The following is a 24867-nucleotide window of genomic DNA, read 5'->3' on the forward strand; positions in this document are numbered from 1 at the left end:
AGGCGGTGGTCGGCGGATGGGTTGGAAATAAAAACGGCATGCAAATGAAGACGAACGATTAATCGTTTTGCACAATCGATGTGCAGGTAGCGATATACTCGATATGACGTCGATCGATTAGTAATGCACTTGTAACATTGCTCACATATTGTACAAAATTGAAAGAACAACTTGTGCCCACTATATAAAGTTTTGTTTCATTATCAATATTACGCTATTAATTAAGACATCAAAAATAATTGAATCAACTAATAATGTACAAAAAGGTTTAGAAACTTGACATTGACAAGTCATTTGGAATAAAATTACTTAACCCGAAGTCATTTTCAATTTAATTCTATAATCCGTCTCAACACGAGAGCCTAGAGCGACGCTCCTTTGATACTTACTAGCCCATACACCTGCTACCGTCGACATTTTTTTTTCTCTTATTACATTTCGTAGAACGAACTCCGTTTTATAATAACAAAATACCGAGAAAATTCCATTCAATTCTAAAAGTACGAAAAATATATATTTACAAGTTAAAACATAACACAACGACTGCTTATAGACATATTGTGAGTTTGGAGCTCTCGAACCGACGATATGAAATTGAATATTATAATCACACTACCACAAAAATTATAGAGCCACGCTTTGAGCATCTCGATTACTATGTGGTATATAATTGTGTTTGCTCGCAAACAAAAAAAAACCGACTTCAATTACATCGACAAGTAATACAACGTAGGTAGACGAAAAAATAGTCAAGTAAAAACGCATTATTAGATATAACTCAAAAAGTAGTTGTTAGATCTATACAAATAAATAAAATTAAGTGTCTGTGTCTGAATGCATACGGATGTTGTACGGATACGGACGAATGTTATTTTGGTAGATATATACCAAAAAAACATTTTATACGATTTTTGTCTGTCTGTCTGTTTGTTCCGGCTAATCCCTGAAACGGCTCAACTTATTTTGGCGGGACTTTCACTGGCAGATAACTGATGTAATAAGGAGTAACTTAGGCTACTTTTATTTTAGAAATATATTTATTTTATAACTCTGCAAACTGAACAAAAACTTTTTTGTTAAATTCAGCTAGTCTCAAATAAATTTGAATGGGACCAAATGACACGCAACACCTTTCTATTAATTTTTTTTTTATCGAACCCAGTCAAAAGTTCTGCAGTAACATACATAAAAAAAAAATAGAAGCGAATTGAGAGCCTCCTCCTTTTTTGGAAGTCGATTAAAAATGAAAGGGCGATTCATTCATAATAACGAATCAATAGTTACAAACCAAACAGCTTCCAATTCCATCGCTCGGACCTACGACCGGTCGCTGACGTTAATTATGAATCGATTTAAAATATGATTACTCGCTACCGAAAGATACCTTTCGACACCGCGCTGATGATAGCCATCGATTTCATTGATAGATTCTTAGACGAATCATTTATTAAAGATCGTTGGTAAATTAATTTCGGATTGAACAACTTAAAACAGGTTACTTTGAATCATTCGACTGTTAAAATAAGCGTTGATAACTTATAAATAAATAATTTAACGGATAAATGGTGTGAAATGTTTGACAGTTAATCATAAGTTTTCGATACAAAATCTACCTGTCATATTCGATATAAAAAACACGTATACCCAACTGTCACTTATCTTTACGAATAATTCCTCGAAATGTAATCGTGTAAATGACACGAACCCGTTTTTATTCAACTCAAATCCTCGTTAATCGACGCGGTAATACTTAATGAGCTATTTACAACTATAATAAAAGATTGCCGCGTAAACGATCCCATATAAGTATCTCTATTATTTTACAAACTTATCTAGAACGTGACTATCCCGATGCGTATCGACGTCCCAATAATAGACGACTCGATATCGATGCCAATTAAAAGAACGGGATTTACTCTAGTGCCATCTGAACTACCGCTGCGGGTGATGAGACATGTGTGGGTGAGATAGGTGCGCGTGAGAGTAGGGTTGCCCTAATGAGCTCAAGGGGAGCGGCGATGGGCATGGGGGATGCTGGTGGTACTGCTGCAGCGGCGACGGGGCGAGACCCGGGTGGTGTTCTATGGGATACTGCGCGGAGCCGCCGTACGCCAATTGCCTCACCTTCATATCGTCATCGACGACGTTATACGTGAGCTCCGTTTCCTCGAAGCCCGTGGCCGCCATTCTCTGCTCGCTGGTCGTTGGGGGATCAGGAGAGTTGAGGCACGTCTGTATAAGCCTCTTTCCCGAATCCGAAGTGATCATCGGTTGAAGCTTTCTCGTTGCGAATGTGTACACGTGGCCGGTTTCCGACGCGACTAAAAGCATCACTTGTGTTCCCGTCAAAGTCGACAGCTCGTAAGCCTGGAAGAGACACAAATCGTTTTATTTTATATAATAAATAATATTTTGACGAATTTATTGTTTTGCGAGCATTTGTCTCGTAACAGGTTCCGGTTGATACATATTTGCATTCCTCGAACTGGTTAACATTTAGAATGATACATTGGCGTTGATTTAAATTAAGGATCATTATCGTTATATATTTCTATTAGGTCACTTTTTATGCCAACATTATAAGTAACAAATTATCATAAACACAAAAGTCAAACGGTCAAACCGACAAAGTTGTAACCTTTTAATCTAGGCTGTATTGATTGATTTGATAGAAATAATCTGGAAGTTTGACATCTGTAGTAAGATTTAGAAGTTGTAGTTGGATTTCACGCCACGTCAAAGCTCAGCCGTTAAATCGGAACACAATCATTCGGTTGAATGGAAGCAAAGTTTCACCTTTCACCTATCCCACGCTTGATATGTAAACGTACGTTTTCGGGAGCAGCTCTCACGCTACTATTTGTATTTGCCCCGGGAATTATCACACCCACAAGCACCACCCACACTCGTCAACAATTTACATAGAATTCGATCTCAACTTTAAACGGTCGAGATAAGCGCTCTGTCGTCTGAACGTTAACGATTGACGAAATTTCGGCAGTTTCAGAACTTTGCGCTTAAATTGACGTTAAGATTAAAACAAACTTTCGATTACTCAAGTAGATATGTGCGTGTTATGTTTACTTAAAAAGTTAAAATAATTTCATAGTTTGTTACAAACACACTTTTCAGTAATATTATAATCGTTATCTTAGTAACCGAAGTTCATAATGAAAGTTGGTTGATGTAAGCAAATATTTGCTGATAAAGGGTAAAATAATTTTACAAGTACGTACAAGTATTTTTGTTTAATTACAATCAAAATTTTGTTTCTTTATGTTTGTACTTTTAGCATACCCACATACATTAATATTTTCATATAATTATATTGACTGTGTAGTTACGGCAGTAAAGAATATAGCCACCCCCTCTCTTCCCATGTCCCCGTTCCACTACCACCTTATAACTTAAAAAGCCAACCGATGACGGAATAACCATCCAACTGCTGGTTTTGAAACACACAGGTCGAAGACGGGCAGCGGCGTCTTCGGTGCGACAAAGCTAGCCCTGCGGTCACCAACCCGCCTGCCCAGCGTGGTGACTATGGGCACAACACATAAGTTCGCACCATTTTTGGCGCTAACTTCTGGAGGTCTATGTCCAGCAGTGGATTGCGATAGGTTGAAATGTGTGTAAATATATATTAATATTTACAAACAAAACACAGTCTACTGTTTTATTATAGAAAGTACCCACTACAGGTTATGATTTAATCATGATAATTTAAAAATTACACATCAAATCAAACTAGGTAAAAAAGGTACCTACTGACTATGATAAGACTATTTAAACTAAAGTCAGCATTTTGACTGCATGTCTAGATATTTATCTCGACCTTAATACCAAAGATTAAATAAACGAATGCAACGCAAATGTCAAGTGTCAAAAAAACAGTCAACTGTGTGTAAACGTGATTGTATCTACGATTTCGAATTTATTAAAAAACACAATTGAAAACTGAAACCTTGGTCTTCATCAGCTTATGTTTTAAAGTGACTAGATGCGATGAGATCTAAAACAGCCTAAATGTGCCACTGCTCAAAGAACTCATCTATATACATTTAATATTTCCCGCCATATGTATCATAATTTATAGCATATTCATATAAAAGAGAAAGAAGTCATCGTTGGATTTTATAAAAATCTGTTTGCAGATATATAAAATTTTGTAAAAAAAAAGAGAAGTCCTAACTCACTCATCAACGCCCAGCCCAAACCCTTGGACCTAAAAAGCTGAAATTTTGCACAGAGTTTCCCCTTTTGATGAATACTAGGAATAAGGAATGATATTTCGAAAGTCAACCCCTAAAGGAGTCAAACGGTGGTTCAAAATTTGTGTGGCGAAACAAAATTAAATAGACGTTTAGATTCAAAACTTCGTAGGAGTACTCCCAAAAATAAATAAGCAAATATGTCTTTCGTGATTTTTCAAAAATCAACCCCTTAGGGGGTGCAATGGGGTAAATAGACCTAATAATCGACATGGGTGTCGTTATTTATGTTTTTCGGGACGTTGATTGCGAAAATGGCAGTTATTTCTAAGTCTAAGACGGCGGACTTGACATAAAATTAAAAGTACTTTCAGCATAGACTGAAAAAATAAATAGTCTTAACCCTTAGGTACTTCCTTAGGTAGGTTTCCTGGGCGAGCGAAATCGCAGGCCAAAGCTATTATTTGTATTACACTAATCATTGAATATAGAACGATATCTAAAAAATAAAATCCCAAATATAATAAATAAATAGAATAAAAAAAAAACAAGACAAAATGGATCATATAAATACTTTCCTTGCGTGTAAAATATAAGTAATTAAATGCAACGTATTGTAGATAGTGTGAAACTGGCCGGTCAGAAAAAAAAACATCAGCGTTACTGGAGCGTAATTGAATTAACCGACGAACGATATTGAACCGAGAGATTTGACACCTAAGATTAAATTTTCAACGCAACCGCTCGTCCGCGCGCCGCGTTACCGATCAATGAAATGATTGATGGTAAGGCAGTAATTAGTGACTACCTATCCGAGATAAACATGAGGATTAATTTAAAAAATGAACCTTATTATCATAGCTAGAAGGCCATTAAAATTAAATTCAGTTTTGAGTATCGAAATTGAGAATTTTAACTCGACTTTAGGGTTTAGTATGATTAACGAGACTTGCTAAGATTTTTTCATGGGACGTACATAAAAATCGCGAGTTATATCAACCGTTATATGACATTACTCTTGATTGAACGCTTGAAATGGCATCCAATTACTGAAGATCTTGAACTGTTACGGGATTCCTTCAACGGACCAAACTCATCACATCAGCGCGTCAACCGACTTTTTATACTTGAAGTATAAACATTGATGTACTTATTTATTTCTTTGTATTGTATCACATTGATAAAGTAAAACAGAGATTTGTTTCTTTGTTTGAACGCATTAAGAATCAATTTTCATATAATGCCGCCGATATAAAAAAATGTAAGGAGTAGAATCTACTTAAAGAATGACCTCGTTAAGTTTCTCGTAACGCCATCTATCGGAACTCAGTATTAATTTTTTTCTTAGACTAGTATCTTTTACTTAAACTAGTAAGCCTTTTTTGTACCTAATTAGCCAGTCGATCTAAATAAGTAAACTCCAGTCGTGCGTCGGAGCTAACACACACACTTTTTTCTATATTTAATGCCGTATTTTTAAGTGGTGAACGTACAGTTACTGATATATAAATGAATCTCAAACATAAAACTCGACACGAGTAAAACTGTATGAAATTTTAGGAACATTTTATATTTAAGTAAGCTCAAGTATTATTGTTTATTTTTTGAATAAACGCTCTTGTAACAACCGTTTTCAAAATATTTTGACAGTTTCAACTTGACGTCTCACTCACAAGCGAAACTTTGATGATTGAGATTATCATATTAAGTCATTATCAATCAATGTAACGGAATTTAATGGTGTACTTAAAATTATTTGCAAGTAAGTAAACGCGAAAATTGTTTAAAATTTGATTGACAGCTACATTACGCAGAAAATTCCCGATGTCTGTATCAACTCTTTGACGGGAAACTTTCTTTAAAATATATCTACAAAAAAACGCTAACGTGAAAGAAACAAAATTTCAACAAATCGAAACACTTATTTATCCGACTTCCAAAAAGATTCTTGTCTGGAGGTGATTGTCAATTCGATGTAATTTTTTTTTAATGTATGTTACCTCAGAACTTTTTACTGAGTGTACCGATTTCGAGGATTCTTTTTTTAATCGAAAGCTGGATCAGAATCCGGACCGTAGCCTTTGCTTGGAATTACTGTATTTTTTCAACATCTCAATCTGAAATTTCGTAGAAGGTCATTTCATATAGGTAACAATGTGGTACTATATTTTGTGACTTTTTTTGCTATACAAGTAGGTCGGCGAACAAAGGTACTGTTCACATGATGGTAAGCAATGACCGTAGCTAATAGATGCTTGCGATACCAGAAGCATCGCAAACGTGTTGCCGACCCTACTCTCAATACCCCCACCCCCCCAGGAGCTTTATTTACCTTACTCACCACAGGAACACAACACGCGCCATCTACGCGCACAAAACGCTTTGGCTCTACTTTTCTGATGCGCACAGCTAAGGAATGGAACTTGTTGCCCGCGTCTGTGTTTCCCGAACGATACAATCTGGGTGCCTTCAAGGCCAGAGTGAATAGGCTGTTATTAGGCAGGCATGCTCCACCTTCGACCGCATCGTCACTTAACATCAGGTGAGATTGTGGTCAAATGCCTGCCTATTTGTCATAATAAAAAAAAAACGAGTGTTTATTTAGCTGTGTATCTTTTACAAGTTTGAGGTAATTCCCCAGTCGAGCTGCTCCAGATTTCGAGAAGAATATTTCCTGCTATGAACTATCTCAGTTATAACTCACATGAATAATCGTTTTTAAACTCACAACCTTACTTATGTTTAACAAATAAGAGTAAAAACTGCAACTCAAGATGATGTTTGATAAATTTGTCGTCACAAGGTTTCGAAGTCGAAAAAGCTACATACAAATAAACAGACGGAAAAAAACGATATCCAAAAAATCAAAAACCAAGACTATTGTTTTCCTTTTAATAAATAAATCTGTTACGTAATATTATTAGTTAATAAAATAAATTTTATAACCGATTGTAAACGCAAAAGGTGTTATATCAAAATATATCTCGTTTAAGCAACAAGTTCTGTTTTACGGTTGTAAATAAACAAAACTGCAGCAATAAAGCGCGTATTAACGTTTTACATCGTATGTTTCGTGTTATAATAATTTAAAGTATAGATAATAAATCATTTTTAATTTCATATTGTAATATTATATTTTGTAGTAAATCTATATAAATAAAAATGGCTCGCCGAAATGTTTGTACGCGAATAACATCAAAACGACTGCACTATATTAGCTAAATTTTTTCCGTATTTTAGTTTCATATAAAAGAAATAAATACAGGACTAGTAGTAATTTATTTTTTTATTCTTTAAGAAATCTCTTACTAGTAATAGAACACACAATTTCATCATTACAGACTATACAGTCCACTGCTGGACATAGGCCTCCACAAGTTTACGCCAAAAATCACGTAAACTCGTGTGTTTTGCCCATAGTCACCACGCTGGGGAGGCGGGTTGGTGACCGGTCAATATTCAATATGTCAATATTCTACATAAGCAACACACAATTTGTGTGGTGCTTATGTAGAATATTGACAACTCAATAAAAAAAACCTCGATCACAAAATATTGACTAACTTTTGATTGATTAACTTTTGTTAAAAAAGATAATAAAAACAAAACATTTTTGATAAGACTTCAATATGTTAGGTAATTCGACGTGAAATCTCATTTCAAGTATTTAGTCATTCTGTATTTATTTACAAAAAATTAAAATCCCTACATATTTATTCCTATCAAGTAATGAAACAGGAATACCTATTTATATATTATGTAAATAATATATTAAAACTTTCACCGAATATAAACATAGATCTTAAGTATAATAAGAAATCTAATTTCTTACGATGACGCAACTTAATCCGTTAAAAAAATTAATTATACTCGTATATGATTGACAGATCCGCTTCCAACTGGATCATACAATGAGCCACACATTAAAAATTCCAAAACAAAAAAGAAGTTTTTAAACATATGGACTTAAGTATCTTTATAGCATGTGTCAAAATTGGGCTACTGTACGTTTTTCGAAAAAATTAAAATTGAAATAAATGATCCAGTTCAGTCAAAAGTGATTGTAGTATCAGGTGCGAGAAATCAGAGGAACTTGCTTGCGCGTGCACAAGAAAAGAATCGTAACCCAAAATCGGTAGCAAATTAACGAGACCCGATTCACTGATAATTAAAAAAAAATACAATCACATTAATTTAGTTGAAGTTTTTAGCGATTCTTTATTTTATAAAAATCGCTTATAGATTTATTAAGAATATTTTTACTAGCAAGTAAATCGAAATGTTAATTTTAAGTTACGTAATAATAGACCATGGTTCTAAGTTTTTATCTCATGCTCGACGGTCTGGAATAAGATATAACGCTATTTAAGGGATGGAACACATTTCAAACACGATAAAAACAGACCATGACAAACATCGTTATGACTAAACAAATGTTTGTCATAATATAAATATAATATTTGAAAATTTGTCATTTTTTTTTCATAATATTTTATATCTCCTACGTGTAAGAACCGACTCACACTCAACGACACGCCAATTACAAACGCATACTAGAAACGTCACGAACATCCAACACCCCTATGACCTACACAAACATTTGTCATGATTGAGGTCATACCCTCAACTTAACTATCCAGTTCCCATAATTACTACGTATTGTCGTCGAAACACGCACACATAGAAAGCCAAAAAAGAATAGATGATAATAAAAGAATAGAGAAACAGAAGATAGAGAATTTTACCATCAAACCACGTTAAGCTTGTTCTTAAGACACTGTCATAATCTAAACTTAACGCTGGTTGTGTCAAAACTAATATTAAATTGATTACAAAACAAGCAACACTTTGAAGTAGCCGAGCAAGCGACGGTCTTTGATTAATTATTCTTGATCCGTGGAATTACAATCTCGTTCAGTTATTCTGTGTACAAATAATATAATTAACACTTGTATTGAAAGTACGCGTTTAAAAATTGATTTCAAAAGCGTAAGTTATATGGAAAAATATATATATATATTTTTTTTTTTAAATTTCACTGTCTAATTTATGATTAGGCTTCTTTTCCCGCACGGTTTCAAACGCGTATCTAAATATGTTTTACACTGTAGTACCGTAACGTGTGACAGTAGTAAGCTACTAATTTTGTAAAATACAAAAATTGTGAAAAACAAACAACATATATTGCCGAAAGTATAAATATAGGTACCATATAACCAGCTAGACTTCTGAATGAAAGAAAATTCTCCATCTGGCGAACTTTATATTACTTTGACATACGTAACTTTATACAATTAAAAAAAAATGAAATTAAAAACAAATATAACAAAAGAAAATACATCCCCATAAATTAATAAGTCAACGCAACACCGTCGCTTGTGTTACGTCTGGCGATGAAAACGGAACTTTTTACCGAGATGAGATACGTACACGATAGCGATGGCTAATAGCTCTATAAACAAGATAATCATCTTAGTTAGAACTGGGAAAGATATCCCTCGATACATTTTAAAATATTAAACGTTCTCGGAAAGATTACGTACGATACTTATCAGATAGGAGTGTGTATTGTATGTATTTCCTTGTTATTTCTTTTCATGGCACTTGTCAACTGTGTAAATCAAGCGTAATAAAGCCTATACTTTATTTGTTTTAGAAATTTTATGGAGAAGAATAGAACGCTACTCTGGTTTAGTAAGAGTCTTAGAATCCAGAATTAAAATTTTCGATGGTTTTGTGAACAGAAGTTGAAAAAATTTATTTATAAATTTATCAGTTGATACCTAAATCTTGCTAGTACATACATACATGATGTATTAAAGTTAAAATTGTCAAAAAATTAAGTTTTTTGCAAAATTTAAATAATAATAAAAAAAAATTCACAGTTGAAAATGAGTTTATTTACATTTAAAATACCGTAAGATTTATTATTTTATGTTGACATATTAATTGATCATTTAACCTACATTGTATCAATGTTTAATAAATAATTCTAGGTATGTAAAAGTTAAATATTTTTACATAATATAAATGACAAGTGTAACGAACAAAATAAAAACCCGATATAAAAAAAATATGACCTACTTTTATTATTTGTAGTGTATTAATTAAAGTCGAAATATATGAGTGAATTTATTATTATAATAATATATAATATGTTGCATGAAATATCTTAAACTTGATTTAAATAAGACTGAATGAAACTTCGATAAATTTTAAGTCGATGTCAATATGTGTCTCGTATGTTGAAAGCGTTAAATGTCAAACATTTACGTTTTTTTTTTACTATTGATTTTTTTTTTCATAAAATATTATGTATAATTTATTTATTTAGTCTATTTTTTATTTATTTATTACTATTTTGTCTTACAGAATATCACAATATAATTTATTTTGAAGTATTTTAACGTATCATCTTATGATATGTATAATAAAACGGCAAAAGATATTTAAAACGTTGGCGATGAAGAATGTCAGTCAAATCATTCATGCGTGAATAACCGCTTAAGAATCGCTTTAAAAAATATAATTTGATCATCGCAAATCGTTATAATAATATAATAATCATTACATAATTTGTCTTCGCGATGCAAAAACGTTCATTGGAAGAAATAAGTACCCGAGAAACTTATGATTCAGAGAGTAATGATAAAAAAATATTTGGGAGAACGCATTAAGAGATGCGACATTTCTGCGACAAGTGCGACTTGTGACATGGGCCGGGAAAAAATTGCTAATTGCAACTACAATGGAGTACAAAGCGACCGCCCTTCCCACGGAGCATCCGACAGCGCGTGCGTGCCGAACATTTCAAGGGTGCTTGTCTTTTATTGCCAAAAATTAATGCCCGGTAAACAGTCCTTAATTGCAAGCCACTTGTTTAAGTCAAGCTCTGAAACTCGAAGCGCCGGCCCGTCGCTAAGAATTCTTCGCGAAAAACCGAACCGAGTTTTGTAATGTATCGTGCGGATTACGCATAATCCAATCTACGTAAATAACAAGAGAACATAAAAAAGTTAGTATTAACCAGAAATAAAGTTTAAAAACTCAAATAAAATTTATAAAATACCTTCTTTTTAAAAGTATACCTTGCTTATGCACAAACTCAATTCACATAGGTATATCAAAAACATAAAAAATGACGATTACTTGTCAAATTAGCAAACGCTAAGTTAAGTTTAAGCTAGCATTAAATATAACTGTACAGAAAAACTAATGTACATTTAATTCTAAAAGCAAATCCACATTAAAACAAATACACGACGGCTAATGAATGCAAAGAGCGCCTACGGCGTTAAATTGAAGTCGTTTAACATGGATTTAACTTACGAGCCAAGTCTGAATAATTATCGAGGCTCGCCCGCCGCACATTCGTATCAAGATGTCATTAACAACAATCGCTTTGCCGATGACACGAATAATAGAAATTAAACGGCAACATTACAAAATTACTGAGCATTACACGCCTTGCCTCCACATTTAGATATAACATCGTGTGGTTTGGATTCTATTAAAAGGTTTTAAATCATCAATTACAATGGAATTTTTATGCTCGTAACTTGAGTAGCGAATTATTAATATATACATTCAACTAATTTTAGATTTACAGAACGAATCTATTGAAGTATTTGGACTCTTCCCTGATGTCTACTTTCGCTGGCGCCCGAGGGAGATAACCATTATCGTTGCTTTACAAACCGCAATTCCTATGATAATGAGACGCAGACACGAGGATAAGATTATGGGAGTGGCCGCATCGTAGATGTAAGTGCAGGAGCAGAGCAGTATGTAACGACCATTTGAATACACGCATACATCCCATTTTTCATACTTACCACTGCGATTTAATAACACTCAACTAACGATAGACATAAGACAAAAATGGTTCGAATAACGAGACAATTAAAATTAATGTTCGTATTATCTATATTTATATGTGCGACTGGTTGCAAAATAATGTGTCGTGAATATTATATTTATTTGCTTTTCTTTGATAGAATAACGAGTCATTACGCAGTCCTTCGACTTCCACATATGAATTTCCTGTTTCTAACTAGCGATGGGATGGTGTTATAAAATCTTATTTAAAAAAAACACTTATTCTAGCATATTTGTCAATCACGACTGGACAGCCAGATGCCCAGTTATACATAATGTTTTTATAGAGTTTATACGCGACATAGCAACCGTGTCATGAATAATGTAAATCAAAATTAAACTACAAAATCAACAATTGTTCACACTTAACATCTTTCCATATTAAGGATTCAAATTTGAACACTAATGAAGCACGTGCTGTAATACAAATACAATATATAGCATCAGGGTCCGAGGAAACCCCAAAAACAGGTTATGAAAGGCCAGGTTGCCATATTTGCGAGCAGTTGTTGAGTGGATTAATCGTAAATGGTCTAAACGAGCCTTCTGCTCACCCAAGTGTACGAGCCACGTGGCTTTGTTTGCCATTTCAACTATAGTTACGTCATACTACCCGGATTGCGAGGATGTTTTAACTGCACATCACGTTCGATCAGAAAGTTCATAATGATACTCAAATTACGTTACGTAACCAAATTACCAGGATTCTTAACATATAATTTTTTAATAATATTGAGAATTAATATTTAAGAATAAGTGATTTGCTGCTTGTGCAAAAGAAAACCAGGAGCTAGTCACGAAGAAATCTCACAATTCTTTAATTATCAAGAATCTCGGAGCGAACCCTGTACGAGTTCGCCAATCCCCGATTCCCATTAAATCAATCGAGATACCCGTAATGATCATAAAGTGAAAGTACTCGTCAGGCTTCATTATCTCTCACTACATGATCGGAAGCCACACGCTTTATCACGATTAATACACGAATCGATCGACATTGAACACATTCGAACGGAACACTCGAAAATCCATCCTAAGAAATCCTTAAGGTCCAATGTGTTTTAAACGAGCCGCAATACTTAAGATAGCCAGCTCGTATTCAGCTTGTTTGTTTTGAGCTCGTCAGACGCGACCGAAAACTTGATTACAGAAAAAAAAAGAAATAATTCAGTATGAACCAGTCGGCAGATATTTCATTGAATAGCGGTACTATATGTAAATTGCGTGGAAAGAAATTCAACCAAATCCAGCGAATGACTGCTTATAAGGCACAAAAGCTGTGAAACATTTTTTTAGTTAGTACTTAATCAATACTCAGTCGTAAATATCAGAGTAGAACCTAAAAGTGGTAGATACGACGAGATAGCGACCAGTAGTTTAGTAGAAGCTGAGTAACGACTGGACAGATTAATTTAACCGACACTTAAATAATAATTACTGGCCACTGGAACCAGAGCATTATCGTAACTCCGGTAGCAAGTGGATTGCGTCCAAGAATAACAACTTTAGCGCATTTAATGTAAAATATTTTTGTGAAAGGTAAGCGATAAAACAGCAGTTTTTGAAAGGTTTTACAAAACGCAATTAAATGGTAAGAACGATAACTTAATTATCAAAATTTGAGAAAAATATGCTTGTCAAAATGTAGTTAAAGAAATTTAATATTTTTATAGTATAATTTTATAAATGAGCAAATAGATATATGTAGTATTACGTAAACGAGATACCGATGATAAATTCTTGCATTTTATGATTGAAGAAGCTCGAATTAAACATCCCAATCTAACACACAACAATAGGATCTAAAAGCAACAATGTCCAATTTATAGAACAATGGGCAATACTTGATTCAATAGAGCGATACCTTCTAGGTGTTCAGTAAATAGTTATAAAATTAAACGCATTGTCACATGCAAATTTAATGATATCGAATTGCTATCAATACCAATGGTGCCGATAATTGCACGTTTATAGGCTAGTTACCGTTTCATTCATAAACAAGCGCGATTACTTTATGAATGGCCGTCCAGCTATGCCCTTAATTTATTGTGTCAGCCGAGCAACTTCCATAAGTTTCCTGTTCGCCTATTACCATTTATCGAATGTTGCCCGTTTACTATAATTTTGTAGGCGCTAACTTGACCTTGATTTATGAAGTTCATTGAGAAACATTACGAAGTGCTAGCAACGTTAAATTACCTACGAACGCGACCTTACTTCGCCGAGATTAAAGTTACCCTACCAGCGATGTAGGCTGCGGTATAATTTATGTATTTATTTATTAAATATTTACATATTATACGCTTGAGTACATATAAAAAAAATGCAATCTGCTATTATAAACCTGTCCAACTGTTAATATTTCTTTTCTTAATGGTCTCTTGTGGCTGAATAAATTTTAGTGCTAAATAAACAAGCTTTATCTTCGATCTCCACAATGCAACGGGTCCGAGGGTAACAGGAGCCGACTGAAGCGCCGCGATCACGATACCATCACACCGATACGCATCAAGGAAGACCAGTTGTCAATACATTTCACCTGCGAACTACACAAACTTGATGGCCTGTCGGTGACCAGAACGAGTTCCCATGAATTGTGTTGCTTCAAAGACACTTTTATACTTCTGTCTGACAAGATGTACCAGGGCTGGAGCTTACATGTTAATTTATCTCCTATCAATACAAACTTTATGACGATGATATCTCGTTCATCTTCAAACTACAAATCTCTAAAAATATCACACGGTAGGTATTTTACTTCGCATGTTTAAATTGATGGAGCTATTTTACAATTCTTTACCCCACATATCGTTTTGAACTTAGCTCTCACTCAAACAGCACAGTGATATTTTGCTAATCTTATTTACTGGACAATTCAGACGTCCATGCAAATATACTCAAGTGGTTCCAATAAAAGGTTGGGTTGGAGCCAAGCGCCTCTAAGAGATGCCGCCCTCCCTAAAAGGATAATAATACGTCGTTTCCATGCTCCGGACCCACGGCGAATCCTCGGAAGTCCGGGAGAAATGTAAATTGTCCTGGCACCTGACAAATAGCTTAATTAACGACTAACACGCGACATGTGAATTATTGAGATTATCTGAATTGTTCATTACTAAGCTTGCTCTGCAACGTTTATTATGCACAATTACGACCAGTTTTATAGTCGTTATAAAGCGTCAGTAGGTCGCTCTAGATATTATTTTCTGGGCAGATAATAAATATTTAATACAAGCAATTTCTGAAAAGATTCCATTAGCGAATTTATGTTTCATGCTCATGTTACTTAAATTCAAATGCACGACAATTTAAAGACCTTAAACGCCATCGAATACAATGAACAAAGGGAGCTGAAGGAAACGATCTAAGGTGCCCACGTGTAGTAATTTAATAGAAGCATTAAATTTCAAGGTTATAATGGGAATTATGTAAAGAGATTTGGTTTTTTTTTTTCGCAACGCAATGCGTCAGTAGGCGTCACGTGGGCGCGCACGTGATGACTTTGTGTCTCTGTGGTTTAAGACACCACGACTTATCGTGTGGGCGATCGTCGCTATACTGATTCAAATAAAGCCTATCAAACAAACAATTCAAAGTAGATAATTTCACAGGCATACATTTCAGAAAACTCACTAATTTGGAATCACAAACTGGAGTAGAGGGTATAACTGTCATCAGTGATTTACGTACAAAACTAAAAAATCTAAATGCATAGCGTATGTAGCGAGCGGCGCGAGCTTGTGGCGAATTCCAGTTTTACATCGAAACAAAACTTCGTCCGTTCCGGGAAACAATGAAAGATAAAAACAGTTAGGTGCTTCAATTGCATAGCGATGCTGACGAAACTCGAGCTTTCCCACTGAAATCTGGATGTTTCGTGGATTTTTTTAATTGACGAAAAACGAAAACGCGTCGCAGTGCCCGATGCCGCTATCAAATAAAAACTTACTCGTTAATGTTTTATGTATGACATTCGCGATGCCAATACATTATGGATGGGGGCCCGCTGACTTCGTTCGGATATTTTGACGGAACGCCAGATACCGAGGGACTCTATGGTGGGCGAAACTTCGGCGTTTTTCGTGACGACTTCAACTGATAAGATCTGCTGCCGAATAACAACGATACGTGGCCGCATTTTCGTAAATTACAATTTAAAACTGGTAAAATATTTAAGGTAATTAACACAAACAAAAATGGCTACATCAAATTCGAAGCCAAATAATTTTAAACAAACAAAATATATACATACAATTGCGTATTCCTTAAGCCAATGTATAATTAATTTTATTTAGATTTAACAACAGAGTTTTTTATTTTATTTCATAGTAGCCAAGATTCACATCGATTTAGCTGATAGAACCAATTTTATCAAACAAGTATCAGCAGGTGTCCGCGACTAAACTCATAAAGCTTACGTGCTAAACGTAATTTATCCCACACATTAAGGGATTACAGTAATTATGTACTGTTTCGTAGCAACGCATATAAATTTCTCGTTGGAACATGAAATCTACGGTTTAAAAGAATTATTACACGTTACTTCCATCGCGTGCCTCACGAGCCCTGGATTTATACATACCAAGTACTAAAAATGTAACATAGTAAATGAATATGATACGCAAGAATTAACCGAATTTTGTATATATTTGTGTAAAGATTTTGGTCAGCGAATTATTTAATAGAGCATCGTTAGACATGGTAGAATGTCGTTTATCATCGTATACGATTACAACCAACTGTCGAAAAAGAAGGGAATAAATGAAGATATTCGTTGTCGGAACGTAGCCTTAAAATCCCACGGAATCGATCCCGTACTCGAGAACCGGCTCCTGCGTCATATTTACACCTTACTCGCACACACGCGTTTCGAGGTAGAGGCTTTAGCGAATTTATTTTAGCAATAAATCGAGCAAAACTACAAAACCTAACCCAATCTCCTAAAACCCAGACCAAACAAGGTCAAAATCTACGAACACATAAATGCTATTTTCAAAACTATTACAACATAATCACAAATATAATTTTCAATAACTACTATCATATTAAAACCTCATTTTAACGACACTTTGTATAATTTATAAAATTGTATAAATTAAAGTCGAACAGTTAAAACTGACGACAGTAATTTGCAATCTGTCACAGCGGCATATAAATTAATTGTCTCGGCTCGCCTAAGCTCACGTATTAACAACACTTTGTTTGTCCACAAGGTGCTCATTACAAGCGATAATGACTGGATCTATCTGCAAGTGTAATGCAATCGCAGGCGACCACTTGGATAAAAAAAGATAAGTGTATCGTATCTGAATTGAATTTTATAAGCTGTAACCTTAGACTGATAGAAGTGATCTTATACTTCGATATATGTTTTAGGAGCAAAGGATAAAAACGAATTATGAATGAGGATTTCTATGGAATATTTTATTTTTTATATATTATTTTTCAAAAGAGTAACTGCAGAGTTTCTTGCTGATTCTTCTCTGCAGAATCTACATTCCGAATCGGTGGTAGCTTTACTTTTACAAAAATAATTTATTTTTAAAGTTTTAATTTGTAAAATGACGATTCGAAAGTGCTAATGCCTATTTGAATAAAGCTGTTTTTGATTTTGATTTTGATTTTCTATTTGTTATATGGATGTGTAACAATATATTTGTATATTTATTGGAATACTTCATCAGAACTATGAATAAAATATCAATTTACGCGGTTTAAATAATATTTGTTCTCATTTGGTAAATTATAGGCACTTATTTAAGGCGCTTCGGGGATCGAAACTATAGAGTATGCACTCGAAAGTCACAGCTAACTCCATATTCTTAAAGAAATAAGGGTCAATATTTAATAAAAGCTGGTCGTGCAATGTCGTCGACTATACGCTCCTCCGGGGTAATTACACGGAGATCGTCTTTAATTAAAATTTTCGGAGTTTAAGCTTCAAAGGTAATTTTCGTACACTAATTACTGACTGTATTATTTTTATGCTACAAAATTCTTTTAGTGCTCCAAGTTTCTTTAACAACTTTTAATTCTCTATTTATTTTAAACATTTATGTACCAATTAAAACTGCATATTTTAACTATATTTACTTTCTAAAAAATGTGCCCTGTTCACAGATATCTCAGAAGTAGTCGTATTAAAAATTCTAAAGATAAACACAATTGCTTGTTTTCATTGACATTCGACAACATTTGACCAAAATTCGGGCGATGGTCCTTCATAAACGTGCGCCTTTACGGACGATTTTCTCGAAAATTCACCTCAGTGAACATTTTAGTCGTGATCGCAGTACACTTTGATACTACCGACGACTAACGAACTAGTGTCTGGCCGATAAATTCGCCGATCAGTCGACAAACTGTCCATCCTCTCGCTAATCACTCCTAACCGGCTGACATCTGTCTGTAAGAAAGCTGCGGCCAAGATTAATGTTAATTCTAACATCGATTGATTTTTGAATATCTCATGACAATTTCAAAGCACTTAAACAAACAACTGCGCCGAGAACAAAATTGTTGAACAACAAAGATCGCACTGAATTTACTCAATTCGTCGCCGGATTTATCATCAGATTAGCCAGTCCCGAACTATTCGAAAGCAGGGTTGGCTCACCGAAGGCACACAGTACTAGGCGCGCATAACAACAAGGCGTTCACTCTAGGTGTCGCTGGGAGGCGGGTCTACGCGCCAGACATTCCCTTTCCACCGACCAATCAATCTAACCTTCCCTGCCCCCCGTGGCATAGCGAATGCACCGAACAACTAAGAGAAACGGTAGTCACGTTAGAGATCTTCCAATACTGGTTGCTATTTCTCCGACTCTTTAACAAGTTATGAACTCCTAGTAGCGGACTTGTTTAGGCGGTCTCTCTCGGCGTTAACTAATTCTTATGCTACCAATAAGTTTATTAAAATTAATTAGAATTGCACTGCATTGCATTGGTTATGCATATTTACAATGAGAATGGAAAAATAAATGAATGTCATAATTTATGTTTTTATTTTGCACAAAATTTAATTCTGTTATTCTTGTAAAACAAATCTTTATAAAATGGGAGAGTAAAGAAGGACTTGTAAAAATGAAACAATTATATATTGCGTATCGTAATTGCGAAGCAGCGCGAGCGCGTCAGCGACCCATATCTCACGGTCCGCATTTTGTAATGCTAATAATGGGAGCGGGCGCCGGCCGCGCGGCGTTAGACTTTATTATTTAGTAAAATTTTATCATAAAAGGATATGCACGAAATGAAAATAAAACCTTCAAATATAAATGTACTTAATTGTAAGTGTAAATCTTTTCAGACCATTATAATATTTATTTAATATATAGTTCTTAAGTTGTGAACTGTACTACATATTTAATAAATATATATATATATATATATATAATTATTATTAAATTCATCGTGATATCAAAAATCAATTAAAAAATTAATGCAACAAACAAAGGATGAGGGGGGGATCAATTTTCTTGGCTATAACTAGAGATGAAAGCAGAAGAACCATATATGGACCCAAAAGTACCAGGCTAACAGGACGTTCAAGGAGTTTTCGACGATGGATCAAACGCGTCGTAAAGCTTTCAGCTTTTACCACTACATTGGAAGATGTCCGGAAATATAAACAGTTGAAATCACAAAAAAAAAATGTTTCATAACTATTAAATGCATGTCAAATAGAAACTAATTTCTTAGTCTTTACTATATTTATTTGTTTGATTTATTTATAAGGCGCGGATATCGAAGCTGTAAAGAATATTAAAAAGTAGGAATATTTATAAATTTAGGTAATCACAAATCAACTCATCAGTCAGTCATCATGCCCGCTAATGCAGCTAATAGGCGCATCTCAATTTTCGCGTAGCACGTAACGTAACAATAGTTAGGAAATCTCATGATCTTAAACGTCTCTAGACCGTGTGGGAAAATAATCTAAGTCGCAATCTACATCGGAGCTAGTTCCTAATTAATTTAGTAATCGCTCGTGACGACTTATTCCGGCCCTAGACCTAACCACGAACCTAACGAAATCACGACCGCTCCTGACAGCGATAATCGTTATTTTAAATTTATTAAAATGTCCTCCTTAAGGACAATATCGGGAACGCCGTATCGGACTGTATAATTTATTCCCGGTCTGAAGTTGGAGATGAAAGGTTCGGTTTCATAGGCTAAGGGTTTCCACATTGTTGACTCATTTAGCTCTCACTGTGACCGGTTTTTAGTGCAGATCGTGATCTGAGCCCCTTTGACGGTCAATTAAAAATGAACTATCTCCGCCAGTTTCCAATCGCTGCGATGCCCATAATAAAGTTGAATAGTTAATACCTGTCAAGTGAGAATTATTACGTTGAAAGCTTGGATTATTTTAAAAACAGAAGACGTCGCTAGATATATTACATTTATAACGGATTTATGGTTTTTATTATCCACAATAGCGATTTATTTGCAATAGTTACTTTCCAAGTTTTTTTCTTTTTTACTATTATTACAAACCGAAGCATATTTCCGTATTAACATTAATAGATATACAATTGATTTGGGAAACCAATCAAAAAATAAGGGTACATCATCTAATTTTTTCCGAAATTTCAAGTTCAACCAAAAATCTTAGAAACATCTTGGCTATTTCCGACATTACCAAGCTGTAACCAACTAAAAATCAACTAAAAGAGCGTCGTAACAACAAAACCTACCTCTCAAAATGTTACCCGCTAACGACGTAACATACTGCTATAAATTGCGATACACGAAGCTCAAGTTACATCCAGTTGCAGGTACAGAGCTACGATTACAAGACCCTCTGCTCGCCGACAAATACCGACAAATACCGACAACAGATCATGGCGCCTCGGAGTTCGCTTTGTAATTACTCACAAATATTCCGAGCTCTGACAGGGGATAAGAACTTGAAATAGTCTAGTCTAGATCTTCATTTAGCTATGTAATTGGTTTTTATGTGAGATCGACTATTTAGTTACTTTTTGTAAAAAATTTAACAGCTTAACTATTTATAGATTTATCATTTTTAAATTGATATCCAAAGAAAACATGATGTGTACGATTTTCTTGCGTTGTTTTAAAATACAAATACTGCGCTGCTAAGATTAGAATAAATTAAATTAGTTAAAACTAAAAGCATCTAAAGAAATTTAACATACCTATTATAGTCAATTTAAAAGAACTTAACATAAAATCATTAGATTACAATGTTACATATATTTTGCGACCTTTACGAGGGGTTAAAAATAGGTTACTAGACAATTTAGATCATACTTTAATACAAATAGTTATTAAAAAAACAAATACAATTATAAAATTGAGATTGTCGCATCTTCCCGATTCCCAATTACAATCAGCAATTGAATTAATTTAATATAATCTAGTAACAATAAAGTTTTACTATTTATTTACCGACATATATGTGTATGGATGTAGTTTTCCGTAAACAAAAGCAACAATACTCAACTATTTATAACTTGAGAATCACATTACTTATTTACATTTAATACCCATCCTTCTTAACACAGGACTTTTTCGCTAAACTTGTTACTCGATCTCCGATAGCACTTTTAATCAGTTTTCAAACCGCGCTTATCGATTAGATGTAAAGTAAGTCGATAACAAGCGGATACGGGCGCTTGTTCGCTAACAAGTGACGTCTCCACCCGCTGAGAAAACATCGCAAGATCACTTATAACATTTAATATATATACATAATACCATTAATGATCGAATTTAAATATTAAAAATTGCGCAGCTGAAGCGGCCATATTGTAATGACTTTTTTTTTAATTTTTGTCAATGACAAAAGTGATAAACATCGTATACAGAGCCAAGGTATGAAACTTTGTTATTAATATTTTAATTGTTAAATTTAATTTCATTGCTAAATCGAGCATGCGACTAAATTTAAGTAAACCACATAACCCTTCACGTATTTAAGATTTAGTCTAGATATTTTAAAGCCCTATTATCGGCGCATCAAAGTATTCTCCGTGACTGCGAGTAGATTTGACTGACAACTCTACATGGCAACGTCCGAGTGCTGATAGTTTCAAACTGACAATATCTTTGCAATAACGAACCTCTTTTATGTTATTATTTGTTATACTTTTTTGATATCGAACATACTTAATTAAAAGAAAAAAACAAACATTAAAAAAATCTACTATAATTGAAATACTATCGACGTTTTGATTTTGCATAATTTTATGTAAAAAATATTAAGTTTTTATTCATTTAAAAATTATTCCTTCAATGCTTATGGTAATAAAAAAACGAATTATATAGATATTGTTTTTGAACGAAAAGTTATTCAAATTGTTCTCTGATCTAGAAAAAAAGCCTGTTTGTAAGAGACACCTTCCTACGCGAATGAGTTGTTTTGTTAATTAAAATAGCCGGAGGCGGATTGTGTGACATCGTAAATACTACCTTGTTTCTATAATTTTTCGTTTATATTAATAAAAGATACTTTAATGAAACGAATAATAGTCGTTCATAAAATCAATCTGTGTAAAATTTCATTAAAATCGGCCCAGTAGTTTCGAAGATTCGTCCGGACAAACACCGTGACACGAGTTTTGTATATAGATATATACAGATTTGATCTTTCTACTAAATGAAGAAAGAGGCCTATGCCCAGCGGTGAGCCCATGGTGATGCCCAGGTGAATCGTTACATCGTCATATTAATTACTTTTAACATAAAATTTTAAGTACACATTTTATAAATCAGATTATATAAAAGTATCCTTTGTTTTACTTTTATTATATATACGATATATATTTTTTAAATATTTATAGATTACTTTTTAAATAAACGTACTTATCGTTCTCTAAATATTCGATACTAGCAGCGCCATCTATTAGCACATACATCAAACTCATTGTTCGTGACAGATGACTCAAAATTGACCAAAATAAAAAGCTTATAATACTATTTTCACTAAAATACTACCATTAAAAGCTTATGAAATTAGTTGATTATTAAAGATATAAATCAGTTATTGATATAGCTTCGAGAGCAGTGTAAACATACTCACTAAGGAACGCCGTGTATCAGCTGACACCTGTCAAAACTTTCTTCACAAATGCTCACAAAAACACAAATAAATCGTCTTAAACACACATTTTCGGCTTCTTTAATGTAAAAATATACTTTTAAATAAATAAAACATGCATATTAACAGACTTTTAGCAATATTCCATCTGTTGCTTCTGATATAGACAACATAACCTCTGCAGAAAAACAAACAGTTTTATATAACTTTAATCTAATTAATTATTTATTGTTAGATATATATTAGTTTTACTACATGTTTTAATATGTTTAACAACATATTTTTCTAAGAAGACACTTTTGATCACTTTTTATACTAAATCTCAAGTTCTCATATAGCGCTGGTTGTTTGAATTAGTTTCTATCAATTTTTTAATTTTTATGTAATTAAATTGAGTGATGATTGTTTATTTTCGATTGTTTGATAACAGGTTACGTTTCTTGTTACAAGTTAGTTTTCAAATAGTGTGTAAAAAGTAAACTTTTCATAAAATTTTAGCCCGCCTAAGATGTCTTATTGGTTTATATAAAAATTGTTTCCTTTGAAAGAGAAAACTTATTTAATTATTGTAATAGTTAGATATACTTGCAAGTTTAGATACTTTAGTAATTCACAAAATATAATAAATAAAACAGAAATATTTCCAAAGAAACATTAACAGCGCTAATAAGATAATGATCAAGTGACCCAAGTAGTTGGGGCACACTGTTCTGCTCAGTTATATTATTTAGCACGTTTAGACTCTCACTGTCTGACTAAGAGGACAATAAATTACACTTTCACACGTTATCTTCATAGGCCAACATTATGGAATATTGCCAAAAGCAGTCTCAGCGACCCACCTTCTTCATGATTCCTGTCTTCCGCTTCGAGAAAGTCGTGTACCGCCGAAGTTTATTATCAATGTACTCCATTTTTATTTTCACGCGCCCTTTAGTCTTCTTGCCGTTCGACGGCGGAGACTTCTTGGGCTGGAGGGAAGCGTAGCCATCGTCGGCGATGTCCGGCATGGGGCAGTGCTCCAGCCCGAGGCTCTGCGACGGTCTCTCGTCGTAGCATTGGTCCGAAGGGCGCTTCACACCAGCCCTGGGCACCGGGCAGCTCTGCATGCCCGGTCTCAGGCCTCCACCGCCGAGGGAGCTCGGCGGCCGGCCCGCTCCGTACATGTCCGGTACGTCTCCAAGGAGTCCCATACCGTAAGGCGACCCGAAGCGGGGCTCCCGCGCTCCGCCGGGCGCGTCCATTATAACCTCGCAGTACGCCACAGTAACCGGTGCGCACACGCGCTTTACACACCTCACCGTTCGAACGCCGAACGGAGACTGACCGAAAACGCGAAAGAACCGAGGGCGGGACTGACGGCTCGGCCGCTCGGACCGCAACTGACTTCGCGCGATTCCGTCCCGCGCACCTCGACCTCTATCTGTCTCGCTCTCGCACGGAATGTAAACTCGCCCTGCGACAGGGACGGGGATATCGGGAGCGGCGTAACCCGACACATCCGTAGGAAACCGGGAACCCGCGAACGTTTCAGTGCCCGAAATCTGTATTAAAATAGAGCTTTTATTTTGAGTTTATTTCGTAAATAGAAATAATAGAGTCGGAAGCGAGCGCCGCGCGCGGCGGCGGAGCGGTGGGCTGGCCGCGAGCCATATTTAGACTCGAGCCGTGCCAAATATGGCAATGGCGGTCAAATGGGGGCCACTG

The 24867-nt window shown here is 34.7% G+C and overlaps 1 protein-coding gene across 1 annotated transcript; it reads right to left on the reverse strand.

Annotated features, from left to right (window-relative positions):
- Nucleotides 1-1932: 1932 nt before the first annotated feature.
- Nucleotides 1933-24537, reverse strand: LOC123658359 (serum response factor homolog). The gene is made up of 2 exons (XM_045593790.1): nt 24003-24537; nt 1933-2367 (listed from the first exon to the last, which is right to left on the reverse strand). Exons 1-2 carry the CDS (start codon nt 24402-24404, stop codon nt 1933-1935), a joined length of 837 nt encoding a protein of 278 aa, XP_045449746.1. The 5' UTR covers nt 24405-24537.
- Between the last annotated feature and the right edge of the window lie 330 nt (nt 24538-24867).

The sequence above is a fragment of the Melitaea cinxia genome, chromosome 12 (assembly GCF_905220565.1).
Source record: "Melitaea cinxia chromosome 12, ilMelCinx1.1, whole genome shotgun sequence".
Classification (NCBI taxonomy): Eukaryota; Metazoa; Arthropoda; class Insecta; order Lepidoptera; family Nymphalidae; genus Melitaea; species Melitaea cinxia.